The sequence below is a fragment of the Leucopleurus acutus genome (genome assembly GCF_964270905.1).
Source record: "Leucopleurus acutus genome assembly, chromosome: 20".
NCBI classification, from domain to species: Eukaryota; Metazoa; Chordata; class Mammalia; order Artiodactyla; family Delphinidae; genus Leucopleurus; species Leucopleurus acutus.
In genome coordinates, this window is record NC_139162.1 from 41,547,536 (window position 1) to 41,568,929 (window position 21,394).

At 40.3% G+C, this 21,394-nt stretch overlaps 1 protein-coding gene across 3 annotated transcripts in view; it reads left to right on the forward strand.

Moving 5' to 3' along the window:
- The window catches only part of TDRD12 (tudor domain containing 12), an 81,253-nt gene that overhangs the window by 39,063 nt on the left and 20,796 nt on the right, over window positions 1–21,394 (forward strand). For 2 of the 3 annotated variants that reach the window (XM_082862956.1, XM_082862957.1), the window contains 13 exons: window positions 1,657–1,733; window positions 4,599–4,679; window positions 6,084–6,144; window positions 6,483–6,590; window positions 8,732–8,917; window positions 10,765–10,924; window positions 11,406–11,533; window positions 13,201–13,392; window positions 13,636–13,764; window positions 14,519–14,636; window positions 15,242–15,381; window positions 15,515–15,735; window positions 18,241–18,340. In XM_082862956.1, coding sequence (XP_082719082.1) covers window positions 1,657–1,733; window positions 4,599–4,679; window positions 6,084–6,144; window positions 6,483–6,590; window positions 8,732–8,917; window positions 10,765–10,924; window positions 11,406–11,533; window positions 13,201–13,392; window positions 13,636–13,764; window positions 14,519–14,636; window positions 15,242–15,381; window positions 15,515–15,735; window positions 18,241–18,340 — 1,701 coding nt within the window. Of the gene's footprint in view, window positions 1–1,656; window positions 1,734–4,598; window positions 4,680–6,083; window positions 6,145–6,482; window positions 6,591–8,731; window positions 8,918–10,764; window positions 10,925–11,405; window positions 11,534–13,200; window positions 13,393–13,635; window positions 13,765–14,518; window positions 14,637–15,241; window positions 15,382–15,514; window positions 15,736–18,240; window positions 18,341–21,394 lie in introns of those variants that run through there. The other variant, XM_082862958.1, reaches the window with a different exon arrangement.

Genomic DNA, 21,394 nt, shown 5'->3' on the forward strand with positions numbered 1-21,394 from the left:
AAATATAAGTTTACATGTTTGCTCTGTTTAAAAAGAACAGGGTAACTCCAGCTCCTCCCTTGTCAAGTCCTTGTTCTTTTTGTTGTTGTTGTTGTTTAACTTTAGTAGCTTAACACAAAAAAACTTTGTTTTGCAGTCATACAATATGCGTTCTTGAAGCTGGGGGGATGCTCTGCTCCGTATAATCCTTTCTCAAGGACCTGGGTTCATCACCTAGAACATCATAATCGTAGTGGCGGGGGATAAAGGGAAAAGAGAATTGTGAACCTGCTATAAAGTCCTTCTACCCAGAAGTGACACATGTCACTTCTGATTATGTATCATTGGTTAAAGCAAGTCATATGATCATGTAACTGCAAAGGGTCATAGAAGTACATTCCTGCTGATTAGCCAGAAGGAGAACTGGAAATAATTAATGAGCTGCAATGTATACTGTTAACTCCGAGATATTACTAAGTGAAAAGAAAAAGCATGCTTTAGTCTTCATGTTAAAAAACATGTTACAGGACTTCTCTGGTGGCGCAGTGGTTGAGAGTCCGCCTGCCAATGCAGGGGACATGGGTTCATGCCCTGGTCTGGGAAGATCCCTAATGCCGCGTAGCGGCTGGGCCTGTGAGCCGTGGCCACTGAGCCTGCGCGTCTGGAGCCTGTGCTCCACAACAGGAGAGGCCACAACAGTGAGAGGGCCCACATACCACAAAAAAAACACAAAAAACAAAAAACCATGTTATATATACTATATGCTCTTGAAATGCATTGAGTATTTCTGGAAGTCCATGTTGAAAATAAGGAGATAGCTCTAGGTAGGCATAGAAAACCTAGGTGGTTTAATTTTCTTGAAGTCTTAATTTTCACTGTATATGATTTTGTATTTTATGTATTTCATAGCAGACGCATGTATTATCTAGTAAGGGTTTCCCAAAAGGAATATGTGAGTCCGGAAGAGACTTTTTAAAAATTACTTAAATTGGGGCTTCCCTGGTGGCGCAGTGGTTGAGAGTCCACCTGCCGATGCAGGGGATGTGGGTTCGTGCCCCGGTCCGGGAAGATCCCACATGCCGTGGGGCGGCTGGGCCCGTGAGCCATGGCCGCTGAGCCTGCGCGTCTGGAGCCTGTGCTCCGCAACGGGAGAGGCCACAACAGCGAGAGGCCCGTGTATCGCCACACACACACACAAAAAATTACTTAAATTTATAAAGATTTAGTAATCATGGCTTATAAATAAAATTTCCAAGTGGGAGACACTTTTAAACTCAAATCCTTGTTCTTGGCTTACTGACCACTCTACAAAAGTGGGTATTTATTCTCATTTTAACAAGGGTGTAAAAATCTGGAATTATGGGACACTCTGATAGTTAAGGTCAAGTCTAACCTGTCCCTCCAGGTCTTTTGAAAAGACAGGTGAAAGTAATTCCAGGACATTTTAAATACTGATTATATGAAAAGGCAACTGCCTGCTATTTGGACATTTCAATCTAGTGGTTATAGCAGTGGCATAATCACCCAGCTCTCCAGTTCTTGGTCTCTTCATATCTGTGTTGCCTGAATGTTATCTGGGATGGTTGTCTATGAGAATAACTCCCATGGAATTTTGGTTCCTCAAGAATGTATATCATGTTAGCATAATTATTCTTTCTGAAAAAAATTTTTTTACAGTGTGTTGAGTCTTCAGTGTATTGGCCAGTGAAAAGAGGCACAACCATGTATGCCGATCCAGATACACCAGCAGCAAGGTATGATTTGAAAACCAGTGTAATTGACTAGAGACTTAAGTATGATATTGTTTTATACAGCATTCTATAAGATTGATGATAGAAGAATATCCAATTTCAAAAAAAGAGTGACCTTGGAAATATCGATTAAACATATATTAATTTAAAATTAAAATGTTTGACAACTGGCTAGCAGCACCGTTGACCAAAAAGTGGTAGTGATTCTTGTCTCCTTGTTACCTTATCAGACAAAGTTGTGTCTGTAAGGCAGGTTCAGTGACACTGTCTTGATGTAAAGGATGGGTAAATGTGGGCCAGATGGCAGTTCAAGTTGGTGGAAAGCAAAGAATGGTCTGTTATATTTTTGAAGATGAGCATCAAAGACTTTGTAACCCTGTCCTCATCAAGATCCATGTCAGTGATACTAATGAGATCACAGAAAGGATGTATTGTAATGTTATACATTTCACATATAGTGTAAGATCTTAAAATGGGAAGCTTCCATTTCTCCCCTTTGAACTTTATGCTAGTGTTGTCATACATTTTATTTATACATTTGTTATAAATGCTGGAATCTATTATTGTTTGTATTTAAGCAGTGCTTTTTCTTTTAGAGGGATTTAAATAAATAATAAGAAAAATTATATATTTACCCACGTAGTTACCATCCATGCTTTTCAGTTTTTGTGTAGATGCAGATTTCCATCTGGTACCATTTTCCTTCTACCTGAAGGACCTCCTTTACTATTTCTTGTATTATGGGTCTGCTGGTGATGAATTCTTTCAGCTTTTGTATGTCTGAAAAAATATTTTAGCTTCACTTAAAAAAAACAAAACCTTTGCAAGGATAGAATTCAAGGTTTAAATTTCTTTTCCCCTGTGTTTTAAAGATGTTGCCCCACCATCTGCTTGCTCATATTGTTACCAGTGCAAAATCTACCATCGTCTTTTTTCTTTGTTCCTCTGTGTACAGCATGTCTTTTTCCCCTGCTTTTAAGATTTTCTCTTTATTGCTGGTTTGAACAATTTAATTATTGTATCACACGGCTTGGTGTAGTTTTGCTCACGTTTCTTATGCTTGGGGATCATTAGGGTTCTTCATTTGTAGGTTTCTGTCTTTTCATCAAATTGGGTAAGTATTCAGCTGTTATTCTACAAATATTTTTTCTGCACTCATCTCTTTCTCCTCTCCTTTTGAGACTTATGAGACAAATGTCCCTGAGGGTCTGTTCATTTTGCAACCTTTTCTTCTTGCTGTTTGTCATATTAATAATTCTGCTGATCTATGTTTAATTGACTCTTCTGTCATCTCCATTTTGCTACTGAGCCCATCCAGTGAATTTTTTATTTGATGTATTATGTTTTATAATTAAATAAAATTTTTATTTAATTTTTTTCTAATCTGTATTTTTTTTTGCTGAGAAGAAAGGAGCGTTCTTATCGTGCCGCTCAATAGTGCTCCCCTTTCCTTTTCTTATGGAGCGTGGTTGTAAGAGCTGCCTGGTAATTCACACTTCTGAGCTGCGCTGGGGTTGGCACCTGTTGATTATCTTCTCCCTCTACGGTGTGTCTGATTTTCCTGATTCTGTGTATGTCAAGTAATTTTGGATTGCGTCCTGGATATTTTGAATATTATGGTAGGAGACTCTGGTTTAGAATCCTCTGGAGGCTGTTGACTTTGTTGTTTTTGTTGTTTGTTTTAGCAGGAGGTCATCACTTCCTTAAGGTTCAGATCTCAAACTCTGTCTCACTTGCCGTGGGTGGTGATTGCGGCCCTGTTTCTAAGTCTTTGGTACACTGCTTTGGGTCTGTTCTGAATATGCTCAACTTGGGGTGAGCGTGGGACTTCTTTGGGGGCCATAAAAAGAAATAAGGGATTCCCCCCCCCCCCCCCCCCCCGCCACCCAGCTCTCTATCTCTTTTTTTTTTCCCCAGGATTTTCCTCACATTCGCCATTTTCTAGATGCGCTCTCTCTGTTCCTCTGACCAGGTAGATGGTTTCTTGTGGAGAAGCTACCATGCAGTTCTGTGTGATTGGGGCTGCTTGTGTAATAAAATAGCAATAGAAATAAGAGAGGAAAAATGAGGGGGATTTTCCTTGTACAGTCTTTAGACTACTGGGTCCCTATTTCCCGCTTCCTTAGAGGGAGGGAGAAGTTTTCTCTCAGGGTTTTAAGTGACCGCACTGCCGTTACCACTGCAGCATGCAGCTCCGTGATCAGAGCTGCCCTTGGGGCAGGGCCAGGAGAGGAAGAGAAGAGAGAAGTCGGGATTCCTTACATCCTCTGGTTTAAGGCCCTTCCCTCTTCTCTGCCTTGAAATACAGCTGGCCCTCCTTATTCACAGCTCCTGCATCCACACTGACACAGGTCCCTTGGGTACGGAGGGCTGACTGTACTGCACCATCTTATATGAGCATCCGTGGATTTCAGTATCCGCAGGGCTCCTGGAACCAGTCCCCTGTAGATACTAAGGGATGACGGTGGAGAGTTTCTCTCAGGGTTTTTGATGTCTGCATCTTCTACGCCATTCTGCAACTCAGGCTGCCCTCAGCTCAACACCAAGAGAAAGCCAGGAAACTCTCCATAGCTCTGGTGGCTTTTCACGTTTTGACTTCTCTCCGCTGTAGTTGCGTACTTCGTCCCAAGTCTCTAGTTGTAATCAGTAAGGAAGAGAGGATGTAGTGGACTTGTTCCCTCTTGGCAGCCCAGGACTGTCAAAATGGTTTTCATACTCAAAGGACTCGGTTTCATTTCTCACAGAATTTACTGAAGTTGATCAGCTTATTCCAGTGGAACTTCTTAAATTGTCTCCCAGAAAATGACGGTATTTTGAGGTTGGGGATAAATGGGTTCAGAAATTTTAATAAAAGTTTTTGATTTCTAGTGCTTTATGTCAGAAGTCAAATGAGAAACCACTTAGATTGGCTGAGAAGAAAGGATACAATGAGAAGAACGTCTGTGTGAAGTACGGATATTTTTCCTTGGCCTAAATTTTTACTTGAAATAATTGTAAACAACAGTATAAGCAGGAAGAATTGAAAATATGATTTTATTATTAATTTCAAAACCTGCATTCCCATAAAGTAAATAAATATATACACACACACGTTTTTTCTTTTCCATTTGCTAGAGTAGATTTTTCTGTTTAAAGCTTTGTTCCACTGTAAATAGTCATTCTCTACCTCCTGTTCCTGATTCTCTTGTCAGGTGAACAGTTTTATGAAACAAATTATATATAGTCGATCTTTTGGGGCTGTAGATTTTATATGGGTTGGTGCTTGCTTTCTTCCCAGTTTTCTGACGTTAAATAGATCTACCACCTGCTGGAGAAACTGTTTAATTATTTGCAGTGTAGAACTTCAGGATTTTTGGGGGTTTTTTTGTCCTGCCAGATTCACAAAGTATTCACTTACAAGGTGTTAACAATAGAGCGATCACTTCATTTTATACTTGTTTAGTCCACAAAATATTTTCCTACCAATTTTTATGATTTCTTACCCTACTAGCTTAAAAACGCTCTTACGTTCCCAGTAACTGTGGCTGCTCTACAACCACCAGAGCGACAAAGTGTTTGAGACAGTTCAGAAGTGGGTGGGTTGTACTGCCTCCACTAACTGGCCTGAGATGACTGGGGAGAGCGTGTTGACCCTACAGCCATTTTGGTGTCCCAACTTCCCAGAGGCCACTCTGTGGCCCTGTGATGTCCCCTTGCCCAGCAGGAGGTCCTCACCGTGTCCAGGGCCGAGGGCTCTGAAGGCCGCCATGGAGCCCGTGGGTCTGGGGGTGGCTGTTAATGTACCAGAGTTGACATCCTCTTACCCAGGCATCCCTCCACCTAATACCTGAAGGTTGTGGTGCTACAGCAGGTTATTTTCCTTGGAACCAAAGACCTTGGTTATCCATGCAGCTCGTTTCTTTAAGCTACATGCCCTTTACTTAGAACCCACTGGTGAAATGACATCAGTTATTCCTTCAGTCTGTGGTGGGTTCCAGGGAACCTTGAAGTGATTAAAGATCGAACAGCAAAAAAAGGAAGGAGGCAGTGGGTTTCTTAGAAGCAACATGAGATGACCTAGTGATCATGCAGTCTTTCTCCGTGTCCAGAGCAAGTGGTCCTGGGATTGGCAGTGCTGTGTCCACAGAGCAGGGCCCAGTGGGGGAGGGAGAGGGGGCAAGCATGAGACTGGCAAGACCCCCATGGCCCCTTATGTAGCAACAGACAAGGCAGAGCAGAACAAGCAGGAATGTCATAGCCATGCCTTGGGAGGCAGAGTTCGTTTTACCTCTGTCGAGGAAGAATTAGAATAGTAGCTCAACTGAAGAAATATAAACACTCTCTTCTTCTTCAAATGATCCTTTTATTTTACAGATTATTGCAGTTTCTAAATCCTGATCGTTTGAGAGCCGATGGAATCTCTGATCTGCAGCAGGTATGGCAAACACCCGCAAGAGAAAGCTGTTTACTCTTTAAATCCTTCCCCTTCCTCCCTCAAGATTTGAGGTATGAAGAGAAACTCCTTGCATGGAGGACTTTACCTGAAGATATCCTTTTAGAAATTATCTAATGAATTACTGCTTGAGAGACATGGCTCTTTTGGGTAATGGATAATCTTCCTTTTATTTTGGTAATTTTGGTGGGTTTTTATAAGCATATAAACTTAGGGTTTTACATGGAAACCAAACTCTTATATCTTCTTTATTTCCATAAAGTTCTTGGTATTCTGTGCTAACACCACAGGGCAGAGCCATCTGACATCTGTGTTCTTAGTTGCAGAAGCTGAAGTCAGGCTCCCGGCTGCCCTTGGTCGTTCTGCGGACCAGGGTCGAGCCCTGCTTGTCCATCAACACGGCGCCACTCTCGGCAGACCTGAAAAAGGTGACGGGGCTCAGACCAGGCTTGTGAAGGAGGACTGACCTGCCCTAACATAGAAAGATTTTTAATAAAACAGTTTTAAGTTTGCATTTATATAATTTCTTTGCTTTTGAAATTTTCTTTTAAGATTTTATTATTAACTTCTCATTTATTCTTAAAGTCGAGGTTAACTTCTTATAAGTGAATAATTCTTTTGTGGAGAAACCTAAGTGCTTTTCTGAAATAAGTTTTCAAATGCGCCTCTGAAAAGGGGCTTAGAAGGGGCACCAGTAGTCAGGGCAGTTAGAATGTACTTCTTGGTATTCTTTTCAGAATTGCGTTATAGACCTGTGGTTTCACTTAGATCATCAGTTTAGATCATAAATCTTTATCTGCTTCCCTCTTGATATTGAAAAAAAGTAAAAACAAAAAAACTATAAGGATGAATAGAATGAGAGCGGAGCCTTTATTGGACAAGAAATTTCTACAGGCTTTTGGAAGATGGAAAAGAAGCAGCCAGGATGGCTGACCACCTGAGGAAGGAGTGACACGGGGAGGGCAGTGAACTCCCTGCCTTGTTTCCTGAACATCTTCAGCCAGTTTCTCAGGAAGGAGATTGGAGGCTCTGTTTGGAGAAACCGAATGGCCCTAGAGAATGACCTTGCGGTGATGCTGTTTTCGAATCCTCTCAGTAAAAATGCATGCTCGCTGCCTGTCTCCTTGCAGTGATGTGACGCTCACATGGTGATGAGCTCTGCCCTGCCTGCGGATATAGTCAGCTTTCAGTGTCCTCGATGTGAGCAGACATCAGGGATCCTTGGACATTGGAAGAAAGCCTTAACCTAGGGGGAAAAAAAAAAAAAAAAGACCAAAACAAACTCTGAAAGAAACAAACAATGTAAGGAGTGGAAGAAAACATTAGAAAATAGATATCCTCAGAGATAAGAGAAGATATTGCTTGGATTTAACAATAACAGGGTGCTACTAAAAACAAAAGGAACAGTCAGATAAAAAGGGCTCTTAGAAATTAAAAATGCTATGGAAATAAAAGAACAGTAGATAATGAGAGGTAAGATAGAAGTTAACAATCAGAAAGTAGAACACAAAGACAAAGAGATGGAAATGGGGGGGAAAAGAGAATTTGAGGGTCAATTTGAGGTCTCGTATCTGAGTGGGATTTCTAGAAAGAATGACGGCAGAGGACCGAAAATTCTGAGAATAACACATGGACACTTTCCTTACTTAATGGATATGACTTTCTAAATTAAGAGGGTTTGCCGACCGGAGACCCAGCACAACCGAGGAGCAGGAGCGTAGACACGTGGCTACGAAGCATCTGAACTGGAGGGATTCAGAGATCATGAAAGCTTCCAGAGAGAAGAAACCCATCCCACGGTGGGGTCAGGAATCAGAATGACTTCAGACTTTCCCACAGTTCACCAGAGGAGCAGTGACTCCACAATTTCCAGCCTAGAGGTCTGTACTCGAACCATTACTGAAGTGTAAGGATAGAATGAAGACATTTTCACACGTGCAGAATCTCAGATTTCCTTCCCCTGTACCCTTTGTCGAGAAGCTACCAAAATTTGTTCTCCACCAAACCAAGAAATTCAACCGAGAAAGTTTCAGCAAAAAGGGTGATGTTGCAGGGGAATCCCAGTCCCGAGTGCAGCTGGGGTTCAGGGCCGGGGGATGAGACCTTCAGAGAGAGGACGGTGCTGATGAGTTCAGCCTGTTGGCAGATCTTATCAGTGTGGCTGGAGAACTCTCCTCTGTGGAACATTTGGGAGGTTTTGATGACAGCGAATTACATAGAAAAATAAGCAAACAAAGGCAAGTTTTTAAAAAACTTTCTAAGTGGAGCTGATGCACCAGCAGTTTATCAGGAGGAAGAGAAGCCACGTCTTTGCTGTGGTGAAATGTTAAAGCACCTCGTGCTTCAACAGACTGCCTGTTGGATCCTTTCAGTTGGGAGCCCAGAAAAGCAAGAGTCTTTTGAGCAGGAGTTTGTTGCTGGAAAAGATTCAGGGGGGACTTATTAAGTTAGGTCTTGGATAATACCAGATTAAGCAATGTATACTCGTTACTGGGGTAAAGTGAGCAATGAGAAGTTTATTAGTTTTCTGGGTTTTATTGTTGTTTTGGTTGTTGTTGATGTTTTGTAGGCTCTTCAAAGAAATAAGTTTCCGGGCCCCAGCCACACTGAATCTTACTCTTGGCCTCCCATAGCACGTGGCTGTGACATGGTGGTCATTTCTCATTGTGGAAATGACCCTTTGTTGTACCTTCCACCACTGCTTACGATTTTGCAAACAGGGGGCTGCTACAAGTCATTACCAAGTAGAAATGGAGTAAGTTGAAGACATTTTTGTTTAACAACAAAATGGATTAAATATTTATTTTAAATTTGACACCTAACCTTTGGTAAAGTTTAAGTTACATTAAAACTGGCAGGGGGCTTTCCTGGTGGCGCAGTGGTTGAGAGTCCGCCTGCCGATGCAGGGGACACAGGTTCGTGCCCCGGTCCGGGAAGATCCCACGTGCCGCGGAGCGGCTGGGCCCGTGAGCCATGGCCGCTGAGCCTGCGCGTCCGGAGCCTGTGCTCCGCATCGGGAGAGGCCTCAACAGTAAGAGGCCCGCGTACCGCAAAAAAGAACCAAAAAGCAAAAACAAAAAACAAACCAAAAAAAACTGGCAGAACAGAGACCGTCCTATGAGAAACTCTTTTCTCAACACAGTCACTGATTCTTTCACACTGATTCTTACCGAGAACCCCTAGTTGTGAGCCATCGGCTGAGTTGGGAGAGTCCTGGCTTTTAGTGATGACTGTACAGTTTATAGAATTATCTAACTGATTCGATTCACGTAATTATCATGGCAAACCCTTGAGGTGGTCATGCCGTGTATTGCTTTCACTATTTTATAGATGAGAAAATTAAGCTCATGAAAAGTTACTGGTAAAAGTTCTTACCTGCTGACAAGTGTGACAAGAAGTGGGACTTGAATTTAGGATTTCTGTCATCTTGTCCCTCTTCTTTAAATTATCTTCACAGAACCCCACACTGTTTTATAATCCCACTTTATTTTTCCCACTCATAAGAATCAGTTAATAGCTGAGAAGGATGATGGAAAGGAAAGAAATTGGATGTGAGGGTCATATGATGGATAGTGAGTGACATCTGCTTTGCTGGGGTTTTGGCTGTTAGGTGAATTGATGTGTATGAGACCCGTCTCAGATCTTCTCCCAAGATACACTACAGATGGTTCCATCACTCATTATAAGGTGAAAAATAGCAGTGCAAAAGACAATTCGAATTTCATCTTAGGAAAGATACTAGTTTATTTTTCTGATTATGCCATGTAGTTTAACGAGTTCTCTTAGGAAATCTGTGTTGGCTATGTTACGATGTATTGACTTAATAATATTAAATGGATACATTTGTATCACTCAGTCAGGTAGCAGCTGAGCCCACTGATGAGATGCAGCTTGTGTTGAGATAGACCCCTGGCCGGGCCAGAAAGGAATGTCCAGGTCTGACCCTTGTGTCCACTCTGCTTTTTCCGCATCTCCAGGGTCAGTCTGCATTTAGGCGTGAGCCCTGGAAGCAGGCGCTTGCCTGCGTCTGCGTAAAAAAAAGAGGAGACTCATTCTTGTCTTCAGTTAATTGAGGGCATGTGTCCAGGAAGGTGTTTGGCAGGCAGATATCGAGAGATATCTGCGGGATAGTGGAGGGCAGGGGTCAGATGGTGCAGTAGGGAACTTAATCTCCTAAGGAAGTGACGTTAACCTTTTTCAGGGCCCCTTTCAGGAGGCAGTTCATCCTTGTGCTTAGCAGCAGGAGGTCTGGAGCCAGATTGCCTGCTTCTCCTGAATATTAGCTGTGCAGCCTTGGGCAACAAACTTCACCTTTCTGTCCCTTAGGCTCCTCATCTGTGAAATGAGGTAGCAATAGGTCTCACCCTGTGAGGGGACTTTAAGGACTAAATGATTTAATACTTGTGCATAGTTTAAGCCCCAGCAGAATCTGAGTCACTGTGTCTGAATCCATTCTAGTGAAATTATATTTTGACTTTTCTGACCTGCATGACAGTGATGATAGCAAAAACTTATAGTGCTTACTGTGTACAGGGAGATGTTCTGCATGTCTTTGATTCTTAACCTTTGTCTAAAATTACGTGAATTTATTTGTCTTTGCAGCCTCTGGCAGTCATCGTGTGCCCTGGGTGGAAAAAGGCCCAATTAGTTTTTGAATTATTGGGAGACTATAGCGTGTCCTCCAGGCCTGTTGTTCATCCTGTGGTATTAACAATCGGACTCCACAAAGATGAAGCCAAAAATATGAAGCTTCCAAGTGGGTGTAAGCATCCTTTCCAAGCTATCTGGTTTTCCCTAGAGAACACAGTGGAAGCCTGCTCAGGCAGGCCTGGGAGCCGGCGCTGACCCGGGGCTTGTGTGCTGATCAGCCAGACGTCACTCGTCAGTTACCGATCAGTGTTGGTGGTGAAGGTTTACTCTTGGCTTACATCTGTTTTACTGAGAAAACTAAGTCTTTTCATTCATTTATCAACTATTTATTAAACACTTACTGTTTATTAGCTGTTGACTAAAACCACCCCCTGCCTTTCAGGAGCTCAAAACCTGGTGGGAACGCAGGTATTTAGTCAGACAGTACAGGGGCAGCCTGGGCAGGCCTCTTCTCACACCCACCTGAGTAAGAAACACAGGGTTTATTTCATTGAAAGGCATTTCTAGAAAGTATGTGGAATGTTAGCAAAGGAAACGTTAGAAAAACCTGTGGAAAATCTAAGGCGTTAACTGTGTTTTCTTTTAAAATGTAGGCAATGTAATTGTTACAACACCACATAGCCTCCTGAGACTTCTCAAATATCAAAGCTTGTTATTTCTTAGACTCTGCCATCTGATTTTGGATGAGGTGGAAATATTATTCTCTGAAGCTAATGAGCAAGTAAGTATGCCATTTATTTAGATGTCATTACTACTCAGAAATATATATATATTATATATATATAAATATGTAAAATTAAAGTCTTTTAGGAGTCAGGAAACGTGTCTAGTTGGGAAGAAGCTGGTTAATCTAAAAAATGTTTCCCTTTAACTGCTATAATTAAGAGGAGAGAACATTTATCTGAATTTCCTACCCAATGTTAAAGTTCTCTTTGAAGAGCAAAATTTCTTTCCCAGGGACATTTTCTAAAATCAATATTTTTCTGGTTATGTAAGCAATACTTTTATTTTAGAAAATTTGAGAAATAGAGAAGAACCCTTGAAAAACCCCAACATCCATAATCTTATGCTCAGAGGTTACGTAACCACTGTTACTCTTTTAGAGTATTTCTTTTCTTTTTGTAATTCCTGTGTCTATTGATACATACAATTAATAATATCAGGACCTTATTTTATGTATTAGTTTGTAACTTGCATTTCAGTGAACAGCATTGTGAGTATTGCTACCAACTGTTCTCTAGCATGATTGTTACTGTTACCTTATTTTATGTATTGGTTTGTAACTTGCATTTCAGTGAACAGCATTGTGAGTATTGCTACTAACTGTTCTCTAGCATGATTGTTACTGCTACCTTATTTTATGTATTAGTTTGTAACTTGCATTTCAGTGAACAGCATTGTGAGTATTGCTACTAACTGTTCTCTAGCATGATTGTTACTGCTACCTTATTTTATGTATTAGTTTGTAACTTGCATTTCAGTGAACAGCATTGTGAGTATTGCTACTAACTGTTCTCTAGAATGATTGTTACTGGCCATGTGGTATTGAACCCTGTGGACATAACATAATTTATTTTCTGATTGTCTTATATATGGACATTTAGCATCATTTGTGTGTGTGTGTGTAGCTGAAGAAACATCTTTTGGCATGTGTTTTCTTAGGATAAATTCCTAGGAAGGGGATTAATGGATCAAAGGCTATGAATTCTTAAAAGGCACTTGTTGGAAGCAGTGTAGCATGAAGGTCAGGAGCATTCCTTTGGGAGCAGCAGTGGCCCCAAGGTCAAGGCCAGGCTTTGTGACTTACTGACTGCCTCAGTTCTTATTTGCAAAGCTAGTATCTGGAACACTGCCTTGTTCAGTGGCACTCTGAAAGTGTAGATGGGTTTGCACTCCCTCTGGCAGTGTGCCTCCGCGCCACACTGCCTGCACCCCTGGCAGTAGGAGGCCCTCGTCCAGCTTTCTTTTCTAGGCTGATTGTTACACGTGGCATCTGATTTGCTTAATCTGTATTTCCATGATTACTTTGTTAAATTGAGCATTAATGCATACCGGCCATTTGTACCCATTCTTCTAGGAGCTGCTTGTTCATTTCCTTCGCTTGTTTTCTATCACTGGGATCCTCTTTTTCTAACTAGTTTGTAGAAGTTTTTATATAAGGCTGTTCATCCTTTGTTACCTGTGTTGCCGGTATTTACCTAGATGTTTGTTTTAATTTTGTCTATACATAAACATTTTTCCTTTTTAGTTTTTTCTTTTACTTTCATGTTTAAAGACCTTTCCCACTCTGAGAACAGAAAATATACATTCCTTACATTTTATGTTCTGTCAAACTAATTATTAGTTTCTTTTGAAATAAAAGTGAAATTAATTATGCTGATTTTTTAGATGTTTCCTATATTAGATAACTTTAAAAAAATTATTGAAGTTGAAGGAAGGGAATCTGCCCCACATCAGATTGTTGCAGTTGGAGTTCATTGGAACAGACATATAGAGCAGTTAATCAAAGAGTTCATGAACGACCCCTACATTGTGATCACAGCCATGGAGGAGGCTGCCCTCTATGGCAGTGTCCAACAGGTAAAGAGTCCTGGGTGTGTGTGGTGGGGGGTTGGTGAGCCCAAGCAAGTAACCTTTATTCATGGCTTAATATTAAAAGATTACAGTATTAATTTCATATACAATCTGTAATTGTGTATTTAAATTTATATTGCTTTTCTATACCTTCTTTCCTATTAAAATTATGACTTTGCCATAAAAAGTAAAACTGGAGCACCTTGAACATTTTTTAAAAATCCCACTGTTTCTGCATTTCATTACCAGGTAGTACGTCTTTGCCTGGAATGTGAAAAGACCTCCACTTTACTCCAGACTCTTGATTTCGTTCCAAGTCAGGCACAAAAGACCTTGATCTTCACCGGTTCTGTAGCTGAAACAGAAATAGTGTGTAAGGTGAGCCCTTCCACACATGAAACGTTCTTGCTGCTTGTTTAGACTGCGGTGTCACCCGAGAATTACTTGGAGTAGTTACGTATTTGACAGGGAAATAGCCTTCCCATGGAAGCCAGTGGTCCACAAGGGGGACCTGGCAGAGCATGAAAAGGATCTGGTTCATGAAGACATGCCAACATCTTCTGAACCCTCTATTTAAGACAATAGAGACGATAATGCTAAAGTATATCATCATTTAGCCAATTGGCTAAAGATTTATTTAATCTAATTGTATATAAATTAATGCTAAAGTGTAGAAATGAGGCCAAATACAAAAGAATCAGTAGTGCACCGACCTTTAGCAAAAATGAACTAGCAGGTATAGTGAAAACGGCAGTACCCTCTTGACAATAGTACCATAAGTTTCATGTATACGTATACATATCTCTACAGATAATCTGTGTAGGTAAGTATACATGCACACAAGTATATATACACGCACATATATGTATGTACACGTTATTTCAAAAGGAAGGAAAATAGTTTTAGCAAAATAATGTTTGTTTCACTGGAGCAAGTTTTTAGATATAAACCATAGAATTTTGAAAATATATTTCTTTAAATTTACAACCATTTCATTCTTAGAATTAGTGGATCAGTGAGGTGAGACCCTCACAGATAATTTTAAATGATTTGTATCGATAATTATTGATGAAAAATCATCTTCAAGCTTATGTTCCTGACTGTGAACTGGCCCCTTTGGTTTCATCTTTAGGTAGTAGAAAGCAGTTCCGTGTTTTGTTTGAAAATGCATAAAGAAATGATTTTTAATTTAAAAAGTGTTTCAGAACAGTGGAAGAAGAAGTTAAGTTCTGGTTCTCACATTGTATTAGGTAAGTATTTTAATTTCTACTTGTATTTAGAGAAGGCTGAGCTAATAGGAATCATGTCTTCAATTCATTAATTTATTTCCCTCCTCCAAATTTCTCATCATTTCCCAGATTTATTGAGAATGTATTAGTAATGTGAATTTCAAAGTGAAAATTAACCTTGGCTATGATTTTGATACTGAGGTGGAATCCAAGTGTCTCAGGTTAGTAGGCAGCGAGCGGCCCTTGGGCTAGCCGTGCTCCCTGCAGTTCCAGCTCAAGGATCACTGTCACATGTATATGCCTGTGATGAAGCTTGTCGTAAATGATTGTTAAGTTTAATATTGGAAATATAAAAGTCAAAATGTATAAAATAAGTGAAAACCATATGGGCAGCCAAGATTTGTAATAGAGGCATTTTTCGAGTTAAAAAGGAGACCATTTTTCTCTGGAATTTAATTACTGGGCTTTGACATTTTGGGAAAAGAAATGGGAAGGAAGTTTCTTTGCATCTGAAAAGTAAAATGCAGTAAAGAAATGTTTTGAAGTATGGTTCCTGGAATTGTTCTGTAAAGTACATGCAGTAAAATTCCAGCTTCATTTGAAATTGTCCGAATCCTTTTCTCCAGCCTTAACAGATGATTGCACACCACTCTTGGCCATCACCGATGCCACGTGTGTGATTCACTTCAGCTTTCCTTCCTCGCCGAAAATTTTTGGTGGACGCCTGTATTGCATGTCTGATCATTTTCAGAGTGTAACTGAACAGGTTTGATTAATTTATATTATCACTTAATGTTTCACTGGCGTTTTCCACATAATGACAAATGCAGAGTCCGGAAAGTTTTATCATTTAGACTGGTACGGATGATCTGCTTCCTTTATTCACCCCCAATTTTAAGGGTTCTCCTGCAGAACAGAGAGAGAAAAAAACCAAATCTGTGTTGCTGCTGACGGAGAGAAATGCCTGCCATGCAGTTGGCGTCCTGCGCTACTTGGAGCGAGCAGATACCAAGATTCCTTCAGAGCTCTACGAGTTTACTGCAGGGGTTCTGGAAGCCAAAGAAGATAAAAAAGCCAGAAGGCCTCTTTGTCCATATCTTAAGGCTTTTGGTTTTTGCAAGTAAGCCAGTCATCTTTTTCATAACTGACATGTAGCATACAGTAAACTGCACAGATGATAAGTTTACAGCTTGATGGTTGTTATATGCATATGCAGCCCATGTGAGCTACGGCCCAGCTCTGCGGGAGCCCCTGCAAGGTCCCCTCCTGTTCCTTCCCAATTTAAAGTAACCACCCTCACGCTATCTACCAGCACTGACTAATTTTGCTTGTTTTAGCATTTTATATACATGGAATTGTAGTGTGCTCCATCTATCAATACTGTCTGTGGCATTCATCCATGTTGTTGCATGTATTGGTATTTTATTTATTTATTTATCTTGTGGCTTAGAATTCCATTGTGTGGGGACTTCCCTGGTGGTCCAGTGGTAAAGAATCCACCTTCCAATGCAGGGGACGCAGGCTCGATCCCTGGTCGGGGTGCTAGCATCCCACATCCCACAGGGCAACTAAGCCCATGTGCCACAACTACTGAGCTCACGCACCTCAACTAGAGAGCCCGCGTGCCACAAACCGCTACAGAGTCCACACGCTCTGGAACCCGCGCCACAACTAGAGAGAGAAAACCCGCGCGCCACAACTAGAGAGAAGCCCGCGTGCCGCAATGAAGAGCCCGCGCACCACAACAAAAGATCCCAAGTACCGCCACGATGATCCCGTGTGCTGCGATTAAGACCTGACGCAGCAAGATAAATAAATAAATATTTTTAAAAAATTCTGTTACATGAATATATCACGATGTATATATCCATTCTACTCTTGACGGGCCTGTGAGTTGTATTATGTATGAAGCTTCCATGAACACTCTTGTACGTGTCCTTTTCTGGAACTATGCACCCGTTTCTCTTGGGTATATATTATACTCTGGAGTGGTGTTGCTGGGTCATGGGGTAGACTTGTGTTTAACTTTGCCAGAGCGGTTGGTCATCTTGTGATCCCACCAGGTGTGTGTGAGGGAGTTTGGGTTGCTCTGTATCCTCACCAACACTTAGTATTCATGGGGGTGTAGGGGAAAACCATTGTTATTTTAATTTGCATTTCCCTAAGAATTCATGACGTTGAATGGCTTTTCAACATGATTGTAGGACATTGGACATCCTTTTTTGTGCAATACCTGTTCAGGTCTTTTGCCCGTTTTTAAAATGGGGTATTTATTGGTTTATAGGAATAATTTGTTTATTCTTGATACAACTGCTTTGTCAGAGATATGCATATATGCTTTGAGAAACTTCTCCCAGTCTGTGGCTTGCCTTTTCACTCTTTTAAGAGTCTTTCAATGGACAGACATTTTTAATTTTGATGAAATGTTTTATGGTTACTGTTTTATTGTGTTTTAATATAAGAAATAAATTGCCTATCTCTAGATCATGAAGACATTCTTCTATATTTTCTTCTAGAAGTTTTATAGATTTAGCTTTCACATTTAGGCATATAATCTATATTGAATTAATTTTTGTGTATAGTGTTTGATATGGGGCAAGGTTTACTTTTTTCTGTATGGATAATCTCTTGCTCCAGCATTCTTTATTTAAAACACTGTTGTGTTCTCACTGAGTTATGCCTTTGACATAACCCAGACGATAGAATATGTGATCCATTTGTGGACTCTCTCTGTTACATTGGTCTATTTGTCTATTCTTACACCAGTACTACACTTTTTTAAGTACTGTAGCTTATAGTGGGTCTTGGGAAATGGTATTTAAGTCCTCCAACTTTGCTCTTCTTCAAGGTGGTTTTGGCATTTTAAGTCTAATGCATCTCCATGTTTATTTTAGAAAGGGTTGTCAGTTTCTTCAAAAACGTTGCTGGAATTTTGATAACTGCATTGATTATATGAATCAATTTGGACAACATGGATATATGTTAACAGTCAGGAGATCCCTGAGTCAGGGATCCAGACACGATGCCAATACTTGATCAGTGGATCTCTGGGACTGAGTAGTAGATGTCTGTTAGATAGCTACTGGATTGAATTTAATTTTAAGATAACTATTGAAATTAACTTCTTTGAATTATGTACATTATCCAGGTTATTAGCAGCAATTTCCATTATGCCTTTAAATAAAATATTGAATTTCAAAACTGAAGCTTTAACTATTTCTCAGTTTGGGTTACGGAATGGCTCCTGGTTTAGAGGTTCATTGGCCCCTGTTGTGGGTTATAGTGATGTGTTTCTGATTCAGAGTCTTTATTTTGGAAGTGTATTTTGTTCATTTACGTACTGCATTTAAGACTGTCTGGAGAAATAATGCAGTAACTCTGTCCTTTAAGTTTACTCAGTGCCAGTTAAACTTTAGGATCCTTTCCACTTACTTATACACTGTTAGTGTCATCTGAGGGATCTAATTAGCTTTACAGCATTCGGTTACTTAACTTTACAGCGTTTGGAATGCAAGTTCTCTGATTTCGATTCTAGATTAATTTTCCTGGTGAATACTTTAAAATTCATGTTGAAAATTGTTATTTTTTTTTTTCCTGGTTTTAAAATCCTGTTCCTTTTTTTCAGAGACAAAAGGATCTGTCCTGATCGACACCATGTTAATCCAGAAGTAGACATGCCAAGGAAGTTATCCAACCAAACTCTACCAGTGTTTGGATACATAAAAGTAAGTCCTATTAAAGAACTTGTCCAATGATTAATGGTCATTTTAATGAACAACTTACATTCTTTAAGAGGTAGAATTTAATAGAAGGCAATTATGACAGTACTAATTACCACCATTAATCTGACAGTAGGCACTTATTTTAAGGGTTCTTATACGGTGCCTTATTTCAAGGTGCCAGTTCGTTCAGAAAACCAAGATCAAATTGGAAGATAGATAAACCACTTAAATTTAGGGATTTCTTAGTTATCTTTTTAGGAAGAAAGTTGTTTCCCTTTGGGGACTATTAAAAATAATGTGATGATTACACGAACCTTTTCAGATCATCCATGATTATTCCTTTGGGGGATATTCTGAGATACAGATAGAATTGCTGAGTTGACTTGTCACTTTCTTGTGAATCTTTTTTTTTTTATTTATTATTTCTTCCTTTCTTTTTGAGTTTGAGTGTTCTGCCTTCACCTTCCCTTTCCCTTAGGGCGAACCTGTTATGTTCATTCATGCTTGTGCTCCTCCTTGTGTGGCTATGCTGTACTCGTTTCCTGGGGCTGTTGTACAAATACCATGAACTGGGTGCCTTAAAACCGCGCAAGTTTATTGTCTCACAGTCCTGGAAGCCAGAGTTTGAAATCAAGGTGTCAGCAGGCTGTGCTCCGTCTGAAGACTCCCTTTCCTGCTTCTTCCAGCTGCTGTTGACTCCAGGCGTGCCCCGGCCTGTCTTCACCTCGTGGCCACATCCCTCCAGTCTCTGCCTCATCTTCACATCACCCTCTCCTCTTCTCTCTGTGCCTCTTACAAAGCACACGTGTCAATGGATAAAGGGCCCACCCCCATAATCCACAGTGATCTCCTCGCCCCAGAGATACTTAATTACACCTGCAAACACCTTTTTTCCAAATAAGGTCACAGTCACAGATCGTGGGAGTTAGCACAGAGACACTTTTCTTTGGGGGCGTGGCGGGAGGCATGGATTACCATTCAACCCCATACAGTTTTCATTGATGAAATGATTTTTGCCTTTAAATTCTGATTCTTTCCCAAGTTCTATCACCTCATTTCTACATTTTAAAATTCTGATTTATGTGGTTCTGTTATATCATGTGTCACTTGCTTAATAAGCTAAAAGGCAGCTAGTTTTGAAATCGGGGTACAGTTTTCATCATTTTGTGGATACATTTTTCTGGTGGCCTTCATTGTCTCTGGGGGCCGTTATTCTGCTTCTTATTCTCCTTTTTATTATTGTAACTTAATATGGGATTTGACCTTGATACTTCGCTGTTGCTCATTTTTCGGTAAAATTCCTTTTCCTTAAATTTGAGGAGGAGGTGTGGGTCCGGATAACTTTTCTAATTTCACAGAGTTTCCATTTCTGTTGTTTCCATGTCTGGTTAAAAAAAAAAAGAAAAGAAAACACAGTTTCTGAGATTTTTGAGATGCCCTGGCTCTGTGCCCCTCACCCAGGTACATCGGGCCTTTCTCTTCCTTCATCTCTCTTGTCCCTGGGTGGACAGTTTGGAGATTTCACAGGGGCCCAGCCTTCACCCACTATCAGAATGCAGGAAAGCCTTCCAGTGCAGCTGCCCTTGTCACCCAGGCCCACCGTGGTTTCAATGAACACCTGCTGCCTCTTGTGGAATCGTCCTGTTGCTAGTCTTTCAGACGAGTTCATACCTCCCAGTGCTGCTTCCTGCACACACAGTGATACCACGCAGGTCTTGTGATGTGGGTGGTTTTCACTCATCTGCTATTTTTGTTGTTGTTGTCTAAATTAATAGATTTTATTTTTTTGAGCAGTTTTAGTTTTACAGAAAAACTGAGCAGAAAATAAAGAGTTCCCCTGTACTCTCGCCCGGCACCCCCAACAGTTTCCCCTATTATTAGCATCTTTCATTATTGTGGTACATGTGTGATAATAGATGAGCCAATATTGATAATTATTATTAACTAAAGCCTACAGTTTAAGTTAAGGTTCACTCCTTGCAGTGTACGTTCTGTGGACTTTGCCAAGTGTATGATGACACATATCCGCTGTTACAGTATCACACAGAACACTTTCACTGCCCTGAAGATCCCCTGTGCACTCCACCTGTCCATCCCTTTACCTCTTCCCCAGAATTCCTAGCAGTCACCAATCTTTTTACCGTCTCTGTAGTTTTGCCTTTTTCAAATGTCATATAGTTGCAGTCATACAGGGTGTAGGTTTTTTGAACTGGCTTCTTTCATTTAGTAGTTTGCATTTAAGATTCTTCCATGCCTTTTTGTGGCTTAATCGTTTCTTTTTATGGCTGAATATACTACAGTTTGTTTATCCGTTCACCTATTGAAGGACATCTTGGTTGCTTCCAATTATTGGCAGTTATGAATAATGCTAGGATAAATATTCAAGTGCAGGTTTTTGTGTAGACAGAAGTTTTCAACTCATTTGGGTAAATACCAAAGAGTGTGACTGTTGTGTGTGATTATGTATATATAGTAAGACTATGTTTTGCTTTGTAAGAAACTACAAAACTGGTTTCTGAAGTGACTATACCATTTTACATTCTTACCAGCAATGAATGAATGAGACTTCTTGTTGTTCCACATCCTTGCCAGTATTTGACGTTGTCAGTGTTTTAGATCTTAGCCATTCAGTCAGGTGTGTAGTGGTATCTCATTGTCTTAACTTGCAATTCCCTGATGACGTGATGTTGAGCACCTTTTCATATGCTTATTTATCAGCTGTAATCTTCTTTGCTGAAATAGCTGTGAGATAATATGTTCAGGTTTTTTGCCCATTTTTTAATTGAGTTGTTTGTTCTCTTATTATTGAGTTTTAAGAGTTCTTTGTATATTTTGGATCCCAGTCTTATCAGATATGTGTTTCGTAAAGATTTTCTCCCAGCCATTGGCTTGTCTTTTCATTTTCTTTATATAGTCAGCTCTTGTTATCCGTAGATTCAACCAACCTCAAATCTAAAATATTTGGCAAGCAAGACTTGAATTTGCAGTGGTCCAGCAACTATTTACATAGCATTTACATTGTATTTACAACTATTTACATAGCATTTACATTGTATT